This window comes from Dendrobates tinctorius, unplaced genomic scaffold, assembly GCF_039654945.1.
Source record: "Dendrobates tinctorius isolate UK_male_01 unplaced genomic scaffold, ASM3965494v1 ptg000230l, whole genome shotgun sequence".
NCBI lineage: Eukaryota > Metazoa > Chordata > Amphibia > Anura > Dendrobatidae > Dendrobates > Dendrobates tinctorius.
This window is the reverse complement of record NW_027361897.1, coordinates 10,717,359-10,732,798: the sequence shown is the minus strand read 5'-3', so window position 1 is coordinate 10,732,798 and position 15,440 is coordinate 10,717,359. Positions and strand designations below refer to the sequence as shown.

General features: G+C 42.2%; 1 protein-coding gene across 1 annotated transcript in view; it reads left to right on the top strand.

Moving 5' to 3' along the window:
- Positions 1-15,440, top strand: part of LOC141059710 (scavenger receptor cysteine-rich domain-containing protein DMBT1-like) — a 206,138-nt gene that overhangs the window by 157,528 nt on the left and 33,170 nt on the right. The window contains exon 12 of the mRNA XM_073555827.1: positions 6,519-6,536. Within this exon, the coding sequence (XP_073411928.1) occupies positions 6,519-6,536 (18 nt within the window). The remainder of the gene's footprint in view (positions 1-6,518; positions 6,537-15,440) is intronic.

The window sequence follows — 15,440 nt, the reverse complement described above, 5'->3', positions numbered from 1 at the left end:
TTCGATTTCCTGATTCCATGTCCTTTGCTGTGTGGAGCTTGGCAGCAGAGACTGGAGCTAAGTTTCTTGTTCACTTTCCTTGTCTGTCTGGTGTTTGTCACTACCCCCTGTGTTTGTACCTTATGCAGTGATGAGGCTAGCCTCCTTGCCAGCCAGTGGACAAGCCAGGGTATAGTGAGGTGACAGCTAGGGACTAGGCATGTGACGGTGGTGGGGAAAGGATCCGCATTGGGTGTTAGGGGAGCTTAATGATAGTCATAGGTTGTTGTTAAAAGGTGCTCCGTCCCTCACTCCCTACTGTTAGGGCCTTCCTCTCCCTTTTTCCATCCCGTTGTTAGTGTTTGTTGTGCTGTCTGCTGGATCTAACCCTGTCAGTCGTGACACTGCTATTACATAACTGGCCTCTGCTGCTCACAAAGCCTTATCAGCATGTGCAGTACATAGTTCCAGCACATGGTGACATCGTACACCAATGGTGAACTGGCATTTGTAAGCGCTGCTGCAGCACTGCCAGAGCAGTGGCGGCTGTAGCTAATTTGTGGCAATGGGTGTACCTTGACCAGATGCTCTGGCAAATCTGCGTATGATTTCAAAAACCGCTGAACTACCAAGTTGAGAACATATACCAAGCATGGTACATGTGTGAGCTTGGCAAGCTTCACAGCCACCTCTAGGTTGCATCCATTATCACACACAATTATGCCTGGTTGGAGGTTCAGCAGTAAAGATCACAGATCTGTCTGGTCTGCTATTTCTTTATGTAACTCTGTCATGGTATGTAGCTTGTCTACCAGACCAATTAGCTTCAGCACTTCAGCAGAGCCTATTGCTGCTTCACTGAGACAGTTCTGCAGAGCTTCTGGCCGATATGGATGACGTGCTCTAAGACACCACATCAGAGATGGAGGATGAAGAGGAGCAGGAGTGGGTGCAGGAACTGCTGTAGGATGTGAAGAAAACCCTGAGAGAAGTAGGGACAACAATTCTCGGCGTTGGGAGCACATGTACTGTGCCATTGTGTGACTTGGCCCTATCCCCAGAATGTTCACCCAGTGTGCCATCAGGGAAATGTAGCGTTAATAGCCACAAGTGCTTGTACACTTGTCGGTCGTTAATTAGACAATGCCAATAAGTGCACTGGTAAAGGTACTGGAGATGTTCCTGAGCATGTGCTGGTGGTACAAGGCAGCGACATCACAGTGGGAGAAAAAGTGACAGCTGGGGGCAAAGTACAAAGAGACGGCTGCCGCCATGAGTTGGCAGAAATCCTTCTTGTATTCTAGCCTAAATGGCAACATTTCCATGGCAAGCGGCCTTTAAATGTGCCCGTTTAACATTTGGTCCTGTGAGTGGGTGGTTCTTCTGTTTCTTTCCAAGGCCTGGGGTAGGGACAGATGAACAATGGGCTTGGACAAAGATTTGAAAGTGTCTGATGATGGTAATTCAGAATGTGAGAGGACAGCTGCAGGGCAGGGCAAGAGGCATCTGCGCATCTGCGCCAGTGTTTTGAACAGGTGATTGAGAAACACCTAGCCCAGGGAAAGAGCCAGTGTTGTCATCTGATGGCACCAATCGTGGACTTAGACGTCCAGCCCACCGAGTCGGGTGCTTAGATGACATGTGCTTGATGATGCTGGTGGTGGTTAGGTACTTATTGGTCACGTACCTGCTGATCTTGGCATGGCACACGTTGAAAATGGCCATTTTACTCTCAGAACTTTCTTTAGAAAAGTGTCAAACTGGAGAACACCTAACTCTTTGATGCAGAAATGCACGAGTGTTAGTGCTCAGCGGAACAGTTTCCCACCTTGTCCCTCTGGTCAACCCACTACCTCTTTCTGTCTGTTTTGGTGCTGCCAATCTCTCCCCCCTCAGTGCTGCTGTCCTTGCTCTGCATACCTCCACAATGTTCACCCAGTTTGTCTTCAGTGTTCTTGTCCACCAGCACTTGTCCACGTGTCAGTCGTTAAGTGTACAATCCCAGAAAGTGCAATGGTAAAGGCACTGGTGATGTTCCAGGACATGTGCTGGTACAAGGTGGGGATGCCACACTGGGAGAAATAGTGACGGCTGGGGAAAAGTACCAAGGGATGGCTGCAACCACGAGTCAGTGCAAATAATCTGTGTCCACAAGCCTAAATGAATTGGACAACGTTCCACTGCCAGACCACTATGACCGCAATGAGTCTCTCCTGATGAACCCACAGAGAGGGAAACGCGTTGAGAGTGGGTAGACTCCATCTGAGTGATCATACTATCTCGTGTACTTATGGGCTTATACTATGCAGCAACTGATGGTCACAGATAAGTACAACGTTTGGTTGTTTTGATATATGGGTTCACAGTTATACATAGATCGATAGATGGGCATTTGTATTCTGCCTAAGATATCTGTAGTGGTAATCAGCCTCTGATTGTTTGTATATATTCATTAGTATGTGAACCTGTAACCCTATGTGATCCACCTTTGGTGTCTACAGATTTGTTTTGAGGGTATACTGCTGTAGTCTAGAGTCCAGGATCGAGGCTTTAGTTGATCTTTATGCGTGTATGTCAGCAGATATGTTAGTATCAATAGACATATTTGCTGTGACTAATCATATATTGCATATCTATTTTAGTGGATTTTTCTTTTTGGGTAGGGACTTTTAGGTTGTATCATACAATTAATCCAATATGTATTTAATACGAGTGGTGTGAAGCAACTTAGGATGCATGGACCTGGGTCGCCCTTCCAGGGCTGTGGGGTACTCGGTACCGGGCCGGTATCAGTGGGATATGTCACAGCAGTGGTGACCCTGACCGTGGCCCTGGGCGCCCAAGTAATAGGAAGATGAATTGTGGAATGTAGTTAAATGAATAGTTTGTGACGCCACCTGTGGTGTTCGGCAAGGGAGGTGTTAAGCCAATGCTTCAGACAGATCCTCTGGGACAGATGGTGTGGTGCAGCAAGGATGGTATAGCCCTCCACAGGCAGGGCTGTTGTCCCAGGGCAGTGTAGATGTAGAGACACTTAGATGGTGTAGTGTCTGGCGCAGGGGATGTAGCACTGCCAGGCGGACGGACGCAGGAAGGAATGGAGGACACCCGGGCATGTAGTTCCAAAGCTGTACTCACAGTCTGTAGTGCCCGCTTCTGTGCCGTGTCCTCTGGGTCAGGGACTCAGTCAACCTCCAGGTAAGATGGAATGCTCCCTTCCACACTCTGCCAACTTATGTGACATTCCTGAACGTCTCCTCTATAGCGCCTTTAGTGTAAAGATCTCCTAGTACTGTGTTACACTGGAGTTCCTCCTGACAGATGTTCCCAAGAAGTCACGGCTCTCTATCCGTGTTGCAGTTGTGCCCTCAAGTCTTAGATGGGAGTAGTGCATTTACAGCCCATTACTCCACCGGTGTCTGCTGCAGAACCATTAGTGTCCATACAACCTCGGGGACCAGGCCCCGGCCTTGCGCTTAGAACATTTAGGCAGAGTTCTTCCTCTAACCCACTTCCTCTGTGTTCCCTTTTACTCCTACGTTCTGTACTTGTCTTTTCCCTTCTATGGAAGCTCAGGCTTCAGTTCAATGTCCTTCTCCTTCTTTCCTTTCCCGTGCCAGCTGGCTCAGATCACTGAGGCAGCTGCAGCACTCCTTCCTCCATCACTCTTCCAGGGATCCCCACTCCTCCCGAGTGGCTTCTTCTCTCCTACTCCACCTCTGGACCCCACTGAACCTCAATCCTGGAACTGTCCCGCTCTTTTATATGTTCTCAACTCCACCCACCTCCCACCACGTCTAGTGTTCCAAGCAGGGAACCACCAAAGGTGCTCTGCTTCTCTCTAAGCAAAGAGCCGCAATGTGGCTTTGCTGAACTACTCTATTGTGTGGGGTGCGAGTGTTGGAGTGTGGATAGGAGCCTCCAACTTACCTGGATGGTGGGGCACCACACCTTACGAGAAGGTGTAGTACCTCTGTGGCGACAGAGCCTCAGGGGGGCCACAGACCCTTTATTCTTTCTGAACACCTATATCTGATTGTATAAAAGATTCTACTGCATCCATGAAAATCTCATAAATAAGTGTATACAGGCAACCTGGCTCTCTTTTTCTGATCTTACGTCTTATAGGGAGATATAGGAGAAAAGGGACAGCCAGCGCACAAGCGGGGGCGCCATTCTCGTATTTCTTAGGATGCCAACCTCCTAGGTAGGTGTTCAGTTAGGCCAAGCTATCCATAGGGCCAAATCACTCTTTTCCACACACCGGCTGAGTGTAATTGTAATTAGTGTGTAGCACTATATATCAATTTTGTACATATTATTTTTGCTCCCTTCCCTTTCGTTTTTCTTTTTTTGAGGCTCTTATGGGCTGTTTTTGCAGGATTTTTTCCTGTTGCAGTTTGTTATATCTGGCCAGATTAATTTAACTGGCTTTTTGACTGGTTAGATCAGTTTTATCTGCAAGTTATCATCCATTTCTCTTTAGTAATGGTAGAAGCCCAGTTAGCCCATGGATTAGGGGATATTAGTATCAAAATCAGGATTAAGATTTTTTAAAAGTACTTAATAAAAGTTACATTTTAATAGGGTTTTTTCAGTAATTCACAAGCCTAAATGCCAATATTTCTACTGCAAGCAACCTGTAAATGTGCCCGTTTAGCATTTGGGCCTATTGGTGGTTGACTGGGAACATTCTTTTTCGTTCCAATGCCTAGAATAAGGGACTGGGACAAAGATTATGAAGTGCCTGATGATGGTGTCTCAAAATGTGCAAGGACAGATGCATGGACAAGGGATTGGTAAGCACAGGGGAAGAGGCATTGGTGTCACTAGCTGTAATAAATTGTGGACCCAGACATTTGGCCCACCGGGTCGGGTGCTTAGATGTCATGTGCCTGATCATACCGGTGGTGGTTAGACTCTTAGTAGTCAGGCCCCTGCTAATCTTGGCATAGCACTGCTTGCAAAATACCATTTATTTTTGGTCTCAGAATTCTCTTTAAAAAAGTCCCTGACTGGGGACCACCTAACTATTTGACGGAGAAATTCATGAGTGTTGGTGCTCTTCAGAACAGTTGCCTGCCTTCTCTTTCTGGTCACTCTACTGCCTTTTCCTGCCTGTTTTGGTGTTGCCGATCTCTCCCCCTCAGCACTATTGTCCTCACTCTGCATGCCGTCTTCCCAGTTTGGGGAGGTGACTTGGTCATCCATCCCCTCATGTTCAACCAACGGGCCCTGGTCCTCCTGATTTTGTGACTTAACAACAAGACAACTGTGTCTCCTCATCATCAGCCTCCTTAACCAAATTTACCGTACTCCACTGTCATGTTCTTGTGGTCGAAACTGCTCTACGTTTTGGGCATCACTAAACAGCATCTCCTCCTGTCCTTGAGCATGCAAGTTTAAGGGTCACAATCAAAAAAATGTTGCGGTAAAGTGCTTCTTGGAGTGTCCTATTGTCGAATGATTAGTTACCTGGGACTCAATAGGGTGGGAGGAAGGAGGATCAGTGTGAGGATTAAGTAATCCAGACTTTAGGCTGGTAAGACTGGACCGTATGGAAGACTGTGTGGTGCTGTCAAGCCTGCTGAAAGTATTATCTACTATCCAAATGACCACCTATTTGCACTGTTCTGGCTTCAGAAGTGGTGTATCTTGGCTCCCTGCAAAGTATGACAGGAGCCTATGTGTCATGGATGAGCATGCTGCTTGTGCTCCAGCAACAGATGTAGTGACACCTGCCCCATGTCCTTGACATTTGCATGCAACATCATCAGCACTTCCACTTCCCCATCCCTTAATGCGTGCCTTACTCATTTTGTAATTGCTAGGTCTCTTGAAACCAAGCTTGTTTTAATTTAAAGAAAAAAACTGATCACCTGCTGCAATCAAAGCATTTTTTGTGAGTTTACTGCATCGCAATGTAACAAAAAGAATGGAAAAGTGTATGGATGACCACCAAATTCAATCCAGAAAATGTTTCAATGCTTTTTCTCAGTTTTAGAGGTCACAGAAATGTTCACAGACCTTGTAACACTGTATGTCTGAGAAATTGAAGCTTACGAAAATTTTAATAGCTTTTTAATAGTTTCACAGATCAAAGAAATGTTCACAGATATGAATTTTAACTCGAGCACCACCCATTGCTTGAAGAGTAACGAGGACATCCGAGCAATGTGATACTCGATTGATAACCGAGTGTCACCAGGCACGTCTGCTCATTTAATGTTTACATGACAAGGTCATGTTGTAGTTTTGACCCAATTTTTGACAAAAATTACTCTCATTTTTTCTTGCACACTGCTGCAGGTTTTTCTAACACACGGTATAGCCACTGAAATGTATTATTATTTGCATTACATTCACTTCATACCTGTACTAACTTCATAGATAAGACCTATATTGTTTAGTGATGTTTAGCTTTTAATTTAATACTAAGTATGAAGGCATTTTAAATGTCAATTTTGATCACTTCATAAATATCCAAATTTTAAAGTAATAAAGCTTTCCATTTTTGCTCCATTTTCATGTATCTACAGCAGCATCCACGACTGTTGGTAAGTATAATAAAGAAATATTCAGCTGAAATATCTTCCTACTGTAGCTACAGAGAGGCGTTTGTGCAACATATACAGTATAATAGGTTTTCAGTGTTCAAAGTAAAAAGCATTTTCTTCTCTACTTTCTATTTTCATATATCTACTGTAGCGCCTAGTACCATTGGAAAGTATAATACATGAAATGTCTACTAAAAAAATCTTTATACTGCCATTGTAAGGAGGGACGTATGCAATATATATTTTTATGCTTTCAAAATTCAAAGAATCATTTTTTTCATTCATCTTTCTGGACCATAACACAGGTAAAAAGGAGGCACACATTATTCTGCAGCTCAATCTTATATTAGTTCATCTTTTAGGATACATACTGAGCACCACACACGTAAAAATACAATCCAAACACACAGGAATACAAATGTGTTATTAGGACCAGAGGTGCCCCATTCAGTGACATACAGCGAGTGAAAAAAGTATGGAACATGTCACCAATTTTCAAAGTAAATACTCGTATATTTCTAAACGTGCTATTAACATGAAAATGATGTCAAACCAGATATCGGTAACAACCTATCCAATCCACATAGTCAAATTAATCAAACCATATATGTCCATAAATTAACTTTTATGTAATAATGAGATATGACACAGGGAAAAAGTATTGACTACACGAAGTCATGAGAATAGATGAAATCTATCTGTAGTTAGAAAACAATTCTGCAACTTATTGAAAAATAAAATAAGCTGGTTCATCTGATGTCATATAAAAAGGTGTCTCACTACCAAGGTGCCATACAAGAAACATCTCAGGATGGTTTAAACCAGTGAGCTGTCTCAAGACCTTTGCAACCTTATTGATGCAAAGCATACTGATGGCATTGTTTACAAAAGAATTTCTAAACTACTGAAAGTTCCAGTGAGCACTGTTGGGGCCACAATCTGGAGCGATAGAAAGACCTGCAATCAGCAGGTACAACTGGTTCAAAGAAAACAATAAGTAATGCACTCAACCTCCATGGCCTGTATGCACACTCACCATGCATGACTCCAATTCCTGAACAAAAAACATGCTTTCACCTTTCTGACCCAGCCAATTTTTACAATTCTGACCACTGTCCCTTTATGAGGTAATAACTCTGGAACATTTCAACGGATCCCATTGAGTCTGAGAATGTATTCTTGTGACATATTTTACTTTATAACAGCAGTAAAAGTTCTTCGATATGATTTGCGTTTATTTGTGAAAAAAGGGGAAATTTGGCGAAAATTTTTAAAATTTTGCAATTTTCCAACTTTTAAGTTTTATGCCCTTAAATCAGAGAGTCCTATCGCACAAAATAATTAATAAATTACATTTCCCACATGTCTACTTTACATTCCATTCTAAAAACTGCACCCCTCAAGGTGCTCAAAACCACATTCAAGAAGTTTATTAAACCTTCAGGTGCTTCACAGGAATTTTTTGAATGTTTAAAAAATAAACGCAAAAAATTTACTTCAGATCCAATTTGTTTTATTTTACCAAGGGCAACAAGAAAAAATGGACCCCAAAATTTGTTGTGCAATTTGTCCTGAGTATGCTGATACCCCATATGTGGGGGTAAACCACTGTTTGGGTGCATGGCAGAGCTCCAAAGCGAAGGAGCACAGTTTGACTTTTCCAACGCAGAACTGGCTGGCATTGAGATCAGACACGTCGCGTTTGGAGCGCCCCTGATGTGCCTAAACAGTGGAAACCCCCAATTCTAACTCCAACCCTAACCACAACCCTAACCCTAATGGGAAAGTAGAAATAAACACTTTTTTTATTTTATTATTTTTCCTAACTAGGGGGTTTAATTTACTATTTATAACGGGTTTTTATAATGGGTTTTTATGTGTGGCAGCTGTCACATGCTAAAAGACGCTTTTTATTGCAAAAAATAGTTTTTGCATCACCACTTTTTGAGAGCTATAATTTTTCCATACTTTGACCCACAAAGTCATGTGTGGTCTTGTTTTTTGACATTTGTATTGGTACCATTTTTGGGCACGTGACATTTTTTGATCGCCTTTTATTCTAATTTTGGGGAGGCAGAATGAACAAAAACCAGCAATTCATGAATTTCTTTTGGGGAAGGGGCATTTATACCTTTCTGCTTGTGGTAAAATTGATAAGGCAGTTTAATTCTTCGGGTTAATACAATGGCAGCGATACCTCTTTTTTTATGTTTTGGCGCTTTTATACAATAAAAACTATTTTATAGAAAAAAATAATTAGTTTTGCATCACTTTACTCTGAGAGCTATAACTTTATAACTTTTTTATTTTTTCACCAATGATGCTTTATGGTGACTTTTTTTGTGGGACAAGATGACGTTTTCAGTGGTACCATGTTTATTTATATACAGTACGTCTTTTTGATCGCGTGTTATTCCACTTTTTATTTGGCGGTATGATGATAAAGCATTGTTTTTTGCCTCGTTATTTATTTATTTTTTTTACGGTGTTCACTGAACATGTTATCTAGTAGGACAGTTTTATAGGTCAGGTCGAAAAAAGTGATTTGGTACCGTGTTAGCCAGTAGGAAAAAATATATAAAGTGCTCTCAGTGAGAGAAACAAAATAGGAATCTTGTGCGTATGATACCTTTTTAATGGCTAACAAATAATAGTAAATGATGTTACAAAGCAAGCTTTTGAGACAACTTACGTCTCTTCATCAGGCTGATATAACAAAATATTTTAAGAAACCTTATTTATATACAGTTTAAAGCACATGCTGGTGTGATACATGGACATTTCAATAAACAAATACTGAGCTAGAAGAGAGAATCCTTAATTAGGTAAGATCACATAAGTGGTGTGAAAGTTCTGTGAGATCAAAGGGCTATTTGGAGGAAATAGCTCAGGTATGGTAATGGGCCATAAAACCTTCTGACAAATTGAGTCCTGTGTGAATAGAATAAAAGATTGTAATGAATTTGCGTTCCCACACCCGTCGATGCCTCTGTGATTTAAAATTGCCTTTTAAAATGACAACTTTCATATTGACTATGTTGTGTCCTGGATCATAGAAATGTTTAGCCACAGGTAAATGGGTTTTTTTGTCTGTAATTGTATGATGATGAGTCCTCATCCTTGCTCTCAGTTTCTGTCCTGTTTCTCCAACAAAGAGGCCACCCACAGGACATATATTGCATTGAATTAAATACACCACATTGGAAGAAAAACATGTGAATGTCCCAGGGATCTTATAGTTCTGCTGTGTGTTGGGAATTTGGATTTTGTCTTTGGTCTCTATATGAATGCAGGTTTTCCATTTTCTCCCATTGCAAGGATATGTTCCTCTTGGTGAATCTGAAGGAATTTAACTTCGGATAATGATGTTTCTTAGATTGGGAGGTTGCCTGTAACATAGCAAGGGGGGGTCTTTGAATAGTGTTTTAACTGGTAATTAGTGTTGAGCATTCCGATACCGCAAGTATCGGGTATCGGCCGATACTTGCTGTATCGGAATTCCGATACCGACTTCCGATATTTTTTCAATATCGGAATTCGGCATCGGAATCGGAAGTTCAAAGTTGATTGACGGCCTGACGTCATCATGATGCGCGGTGTGTGCGCATCATGATGCGCCGTCATTTCGGGCCTTCCGGGGGTCTCTGCCGGCCTGCCGGGGGGCTGTGTGGACTGCCCGGGGTCGGTACCGGCCTGCCGGGGGGCTGTGCCGGCCTGCCGGTGGTCTGTGCACCCTGTGGGGGTCTGTACCGGCCTGCCGGTGGTCTGTGCACCCTGTGGGGGTCTGTACCGGCCTGCCGGGGGGCTGTGCCGGCCTGCCGGGGGGCTGTGCTGATGTCCGGGGGTCTGTGCAAGCATCGTCCGATGGGACTACAAGTCCCATCTGGCGATGCCTGCTACCATGACAGTGATTGACACATTAGCCAATGATGGGACAGTAGTAGTCCCATCATCCGGCTAATGTGTTAAATGTTAAAAAAAAAAAAAAAAAAAAAAAAATACTACATACATACTACATACATACTACATGCTACATACATACTACATATATACTACATGCATGCTACATACATACTACATGCTACATACATACTACATATATACTACATGCATGCTACATACATACTACATGCTACATACATACTACATATATACTACATGCATGCTACATACATACTACATGCTACATACATACTACATATATACTACATGCATGCTACATACATACTACATGCTACATACATACATATATACTACATACATACTACATACATGCTACATACATGCTACATACATACTGCATGCTACATACATACTACATACATACTACATACATACTACATACATACTACATGCATGCTACATACATACTACATACATACATACTACATGCATGCTACATACATACTACATGCATGCTACATGCATGCTACATACATACTACATGCTGCTACATACATACCACATACATACTACATACATACTACATACATACTACATGCTACATACATACTACATATATACTACATGCATGCTACATACATACTACATGCATGCTACATGCATGCTACATACATACTACATGCTACATACATACCACATACATACTACATACATACTACATACATACTACATGCTACATACATACTACATATATACTACATGCATGCTACATACATACTACATGCATGCTACATGCATGCTACATACATACTACATGCTACATACATACCACATACATACTACATACATACCACATACATACTACATACATACTACATACATACTACATGCTACATACATACTACATATATACTACATGCATGCTACATACATACTACATGCTACATACATACCACATACATACTACATACATGCTACATGCTACATACATACTACATGCATGCTACATACATACTACATGCATGCTACATACATACTACATACATACTACATACATACTACATGCATGCTACATGCATGCTACATGCATGCTACATGCATGCTACATACATACTACATGCTACATACATACCACATACATACTACATACATACTACATACATGCTGCATGCTACATACATACTACATATATACTACATGCATGCTACATACATACTACATATATACTACATGCATGCTACATACATACTGCATGCTACATGCATGCTACATACATACTACATACATACTACATGCTACATACATACCACATATATACTACATACATACAATACATTCATACAATACATACATAGACATACAGTACATATAACATAGAGTAACATACTTACCAATACTTGTCACATTGTTCCCCGTAGCCATTGTCTTTTCCGGAATAAATATTAACATAACAAACCACAAAAATACTCACCCACGATCCGAAGCAGTCCACGAGTGTGTCCCACGACGATCTTGGGTAGAGAACTGCAGCATCAGATGATGCTGCCGTTCTCTACGGGCTGCAGGAATCCAATGACGGAAGGTAGGTATCCTTCCGCACTGTATTCCTCCGCCACTTAAAAAAAAAAAGTCCCTAGTCTCACTTTATGCCATTGCTGCGTGGGAATTTCCCACGCAGCAATGGCATAAAGTGAGACTAGGGACTTTTTTTTTTTAAGTGGCGGAGGAATACAGTGCGGAAGGATACCTACCTTCCGTCATTGGATTCCTGCAGCCCGTAGAGAACGGCAGCATCATCTGATGCTGCAGTTCTCTACCCAAGATCGTCGTGGGACACACTCGTGGACTGCTTCGGATCGTGGGTGAGTATTTTTGTGGTTTGTTATGTTAATATTTATTCCGGAAAAGACAATGGCTTCGGGGAACAATGTGACAAGTATTGGTAAGTATGTTACTCTATGTTATATGTACTGTATGTCTATGTATGTATTGTATGAATGTATTGTATGTATGTAGTATATATGTGGTATGTATGTAGCATGTAGTATGTATGTAGTATGTATGTAGCATGCATGTAGCATGCAGTATGTATGTAGCATGCATGTAGTATATATGTAGTATGTATGTAGCATGTAGCATGTATGTAGTATGTATGTGGTATGTATGTAGCATGTAGTATGTATGTAGCATGCATGTAGCATGCATGTAGTATGTATGTAGCATGTAGTATGTATGTAGTATGTATGTAGTATGTATGTGATATGTATGTAGCATGTAGTATGTATGTAGCATGCATGTAGCATGCATGTAGTATGTATGTAGCATGCATGTAGTATGTATGTAGTATGTATGTAGTATATATGTAGTATGTATGTAGCATGTAGTATGTATGTAGCATGTAGTATGTATGTAGCATGCATGTAGTATATATGTAGTATGTATGTAGCATGTAGCATGTATGTAGCATGTAGTATGTATGTAGCATGTAGTATGTATGTAGCATGTAGTATGTATGTAGCATGCATGTAGTATGTATGTAGTATTTTTTTTTTTTTTTTTTTTTTACATTCAACACATTAGCCGGATGATGGGACTACTACTGTCCCATCATTGGCTAATGTGTCAATCACTGTCATGGTAGCAGGCATCGCCCGATGGGACTTGTAGTCCCATCGGACGATGCCTGCACAGACCCCCGAAGCCTGCACAGACCACCGGCAGGCCGGCACAGCCCCCCAGCAGGCCGGCACAGCCCCCCGGAGCCTGCACACACCACCGGCAGGCCGGCACAGCCCCCCGGCAGGCCGGCACAGCCCACCGGAGTCTGCACAGACCACCGGCAGGCCGGCACAGCCCCCCGGCAGGCCGGCACAGACCACCGGAGCCTGCACAGACCCCCTGGCAGGCCGGCACAGCCCCCCGAAAGGCCCGTACAGACCCCAGAGAGGCTGTACAAGGCAAAAACAGGGTTTTTCTTATTCCGATACCGGAAGTCCCATAGACTTGAATGGGACTTCCGGTATCAGAATCGGCGATACCGATACTTTTTTTAAAGATCGGCCGATCCATTCCGATCCGATACTTTGAAGTATCGGACGGTATCGCTCAACTCTACTGGTAATCCTTGTGTAGGATATGGTGAAGTTTATTAGCCATTTTTCTCATTATTTCAAGCTGTGGGTTGTAGGTCACTACCAGAGGTACATGATGATTTCCTCTTTTTTTTTTGTATTGAAGTACTTGACTTCTAGGGATCCTTGTGGCCCTAACGATCTGATCATCAATGGAGGTGGGATGGTAACCTTGATTTAAAAATGACATTTTAAGCTGGGTTAGGTGTTCATCCCTGTCCTTGGGACTGGAACAGATACAGTTATATCTGAGGGCCTGGCTGTAGACAATGGACTTTTTAATGTGTTTAGGATGCAAGCTGTCCCATTTGAGGTATGTGGGAAGGTCAATTGGTTTCCGATACACTGATGTTTGGAATGAACCTTTTTGGATTTTTATGGTGGTGTCTAGGAAGTTGATTTTTGTTTTTGAGTGGTCTAATGTCAAGTTTATGGTTGGATGAAATTTGTTGAATTTGTCATGGAAATTTAGAAGTTCTTGCTCAGGCTCAGTCCAGATTATTAAGATGTCATCGATGTATGATGACCCAACTCCAAAATATCTGAGGGAGCTGAAAAGAGTCATCAAGTGTCTATGTACAGACCCCATAAACCTTCTGGACTTAATACCCAAGAATCCAAGGATGAGAACTTTCTATATGCTTCCCAAGATTCATAAGCCAGGCAACCCAGGGAGGCCAATCATCTCAGGGGTGGGAACACTCGCTGAAAAAATCACAGAGTGGGTTGAAAACATCCTCAAGCCACTGGTAAGGAAGACAGCCAGCTATATACAGGACACTACAGACCTGCTGAATAAGCTATCCACAATAGGTCCCCTCCCCGACAGCACCATCTTAGCCACCATGGACGTTGAATCCTTATATTCCAACATCCCACACAAAGATGGACTAACCGCCTGCTGAATGTTTCTTGAGGCCAATGGGATCCCCTCCAAGTCTGTAATAGCACTTACCAGATTCATCCTCACACACAACTTTTTCTCTTTCGATGTGGGCTACACCTATAGTGCACCGGCACTGCTCTGGGAAGTAAAATGGCACCCCAGTATGCTAACCTCTTCATGGCTAAACTGGAAAATGACTTTTCAACATCCTGCTCCATCAAACCCTTTGCCTATTTCCATTACATCGATGACATCTTAATAATCTGGACTGAGCATGAACAAGAACTTCTAAATTTCCATGACAAATTCAACAAATTTCATCCAACCATAAACTTGACATTAGACAACTCAAAAACAAAAATCAACTTCCTAGACACCACCATAAAAATCCCAAATGGTTCATTCCAAACATCAGTGTATTGGAAACCAATTGACCTTCCCACATACCTCAAATGGGACAGCTTCCATCCTAAACACATTAAAAAGTCCATTGTATACAGCCAGGCCCTCAGATATAACCATATCTGTTCCACTCCCAAGGACAGGGAAAAACACCTAACCCAGCTTGAAATGTCATTTTTAAATCAAGGTTACCATCCCACCTCCATTGATTATCAGATCATTAGGGCCACAAGGATCCCTAGAAGTCAAGTACTTCAATACAGAAAAAAAGAGGAAAATCATCGTGTACCTCTGGTAGTGACCTACAACCCACAGCTTGAAATACTGAGAAAAATGGCTAAGAAACTTCACCATATCCTACACAAGGATGACCGGTTAAAAATACTATTCAAAGACCCCCCTTGCTATGTTACAGGCAACCTCCCAATCTAAGAAACATCATTATCCGAAGTTCATTTCCCTCAGATTCACCAAGAGGAACATATCCTTGCAATGGGAAAAGATGCAAAACCTGCATTCAAATAGAGACCAAAGACAAAATCCAAATTCCCAAAACACAGCAGGACTATAAGATCCCTGGGA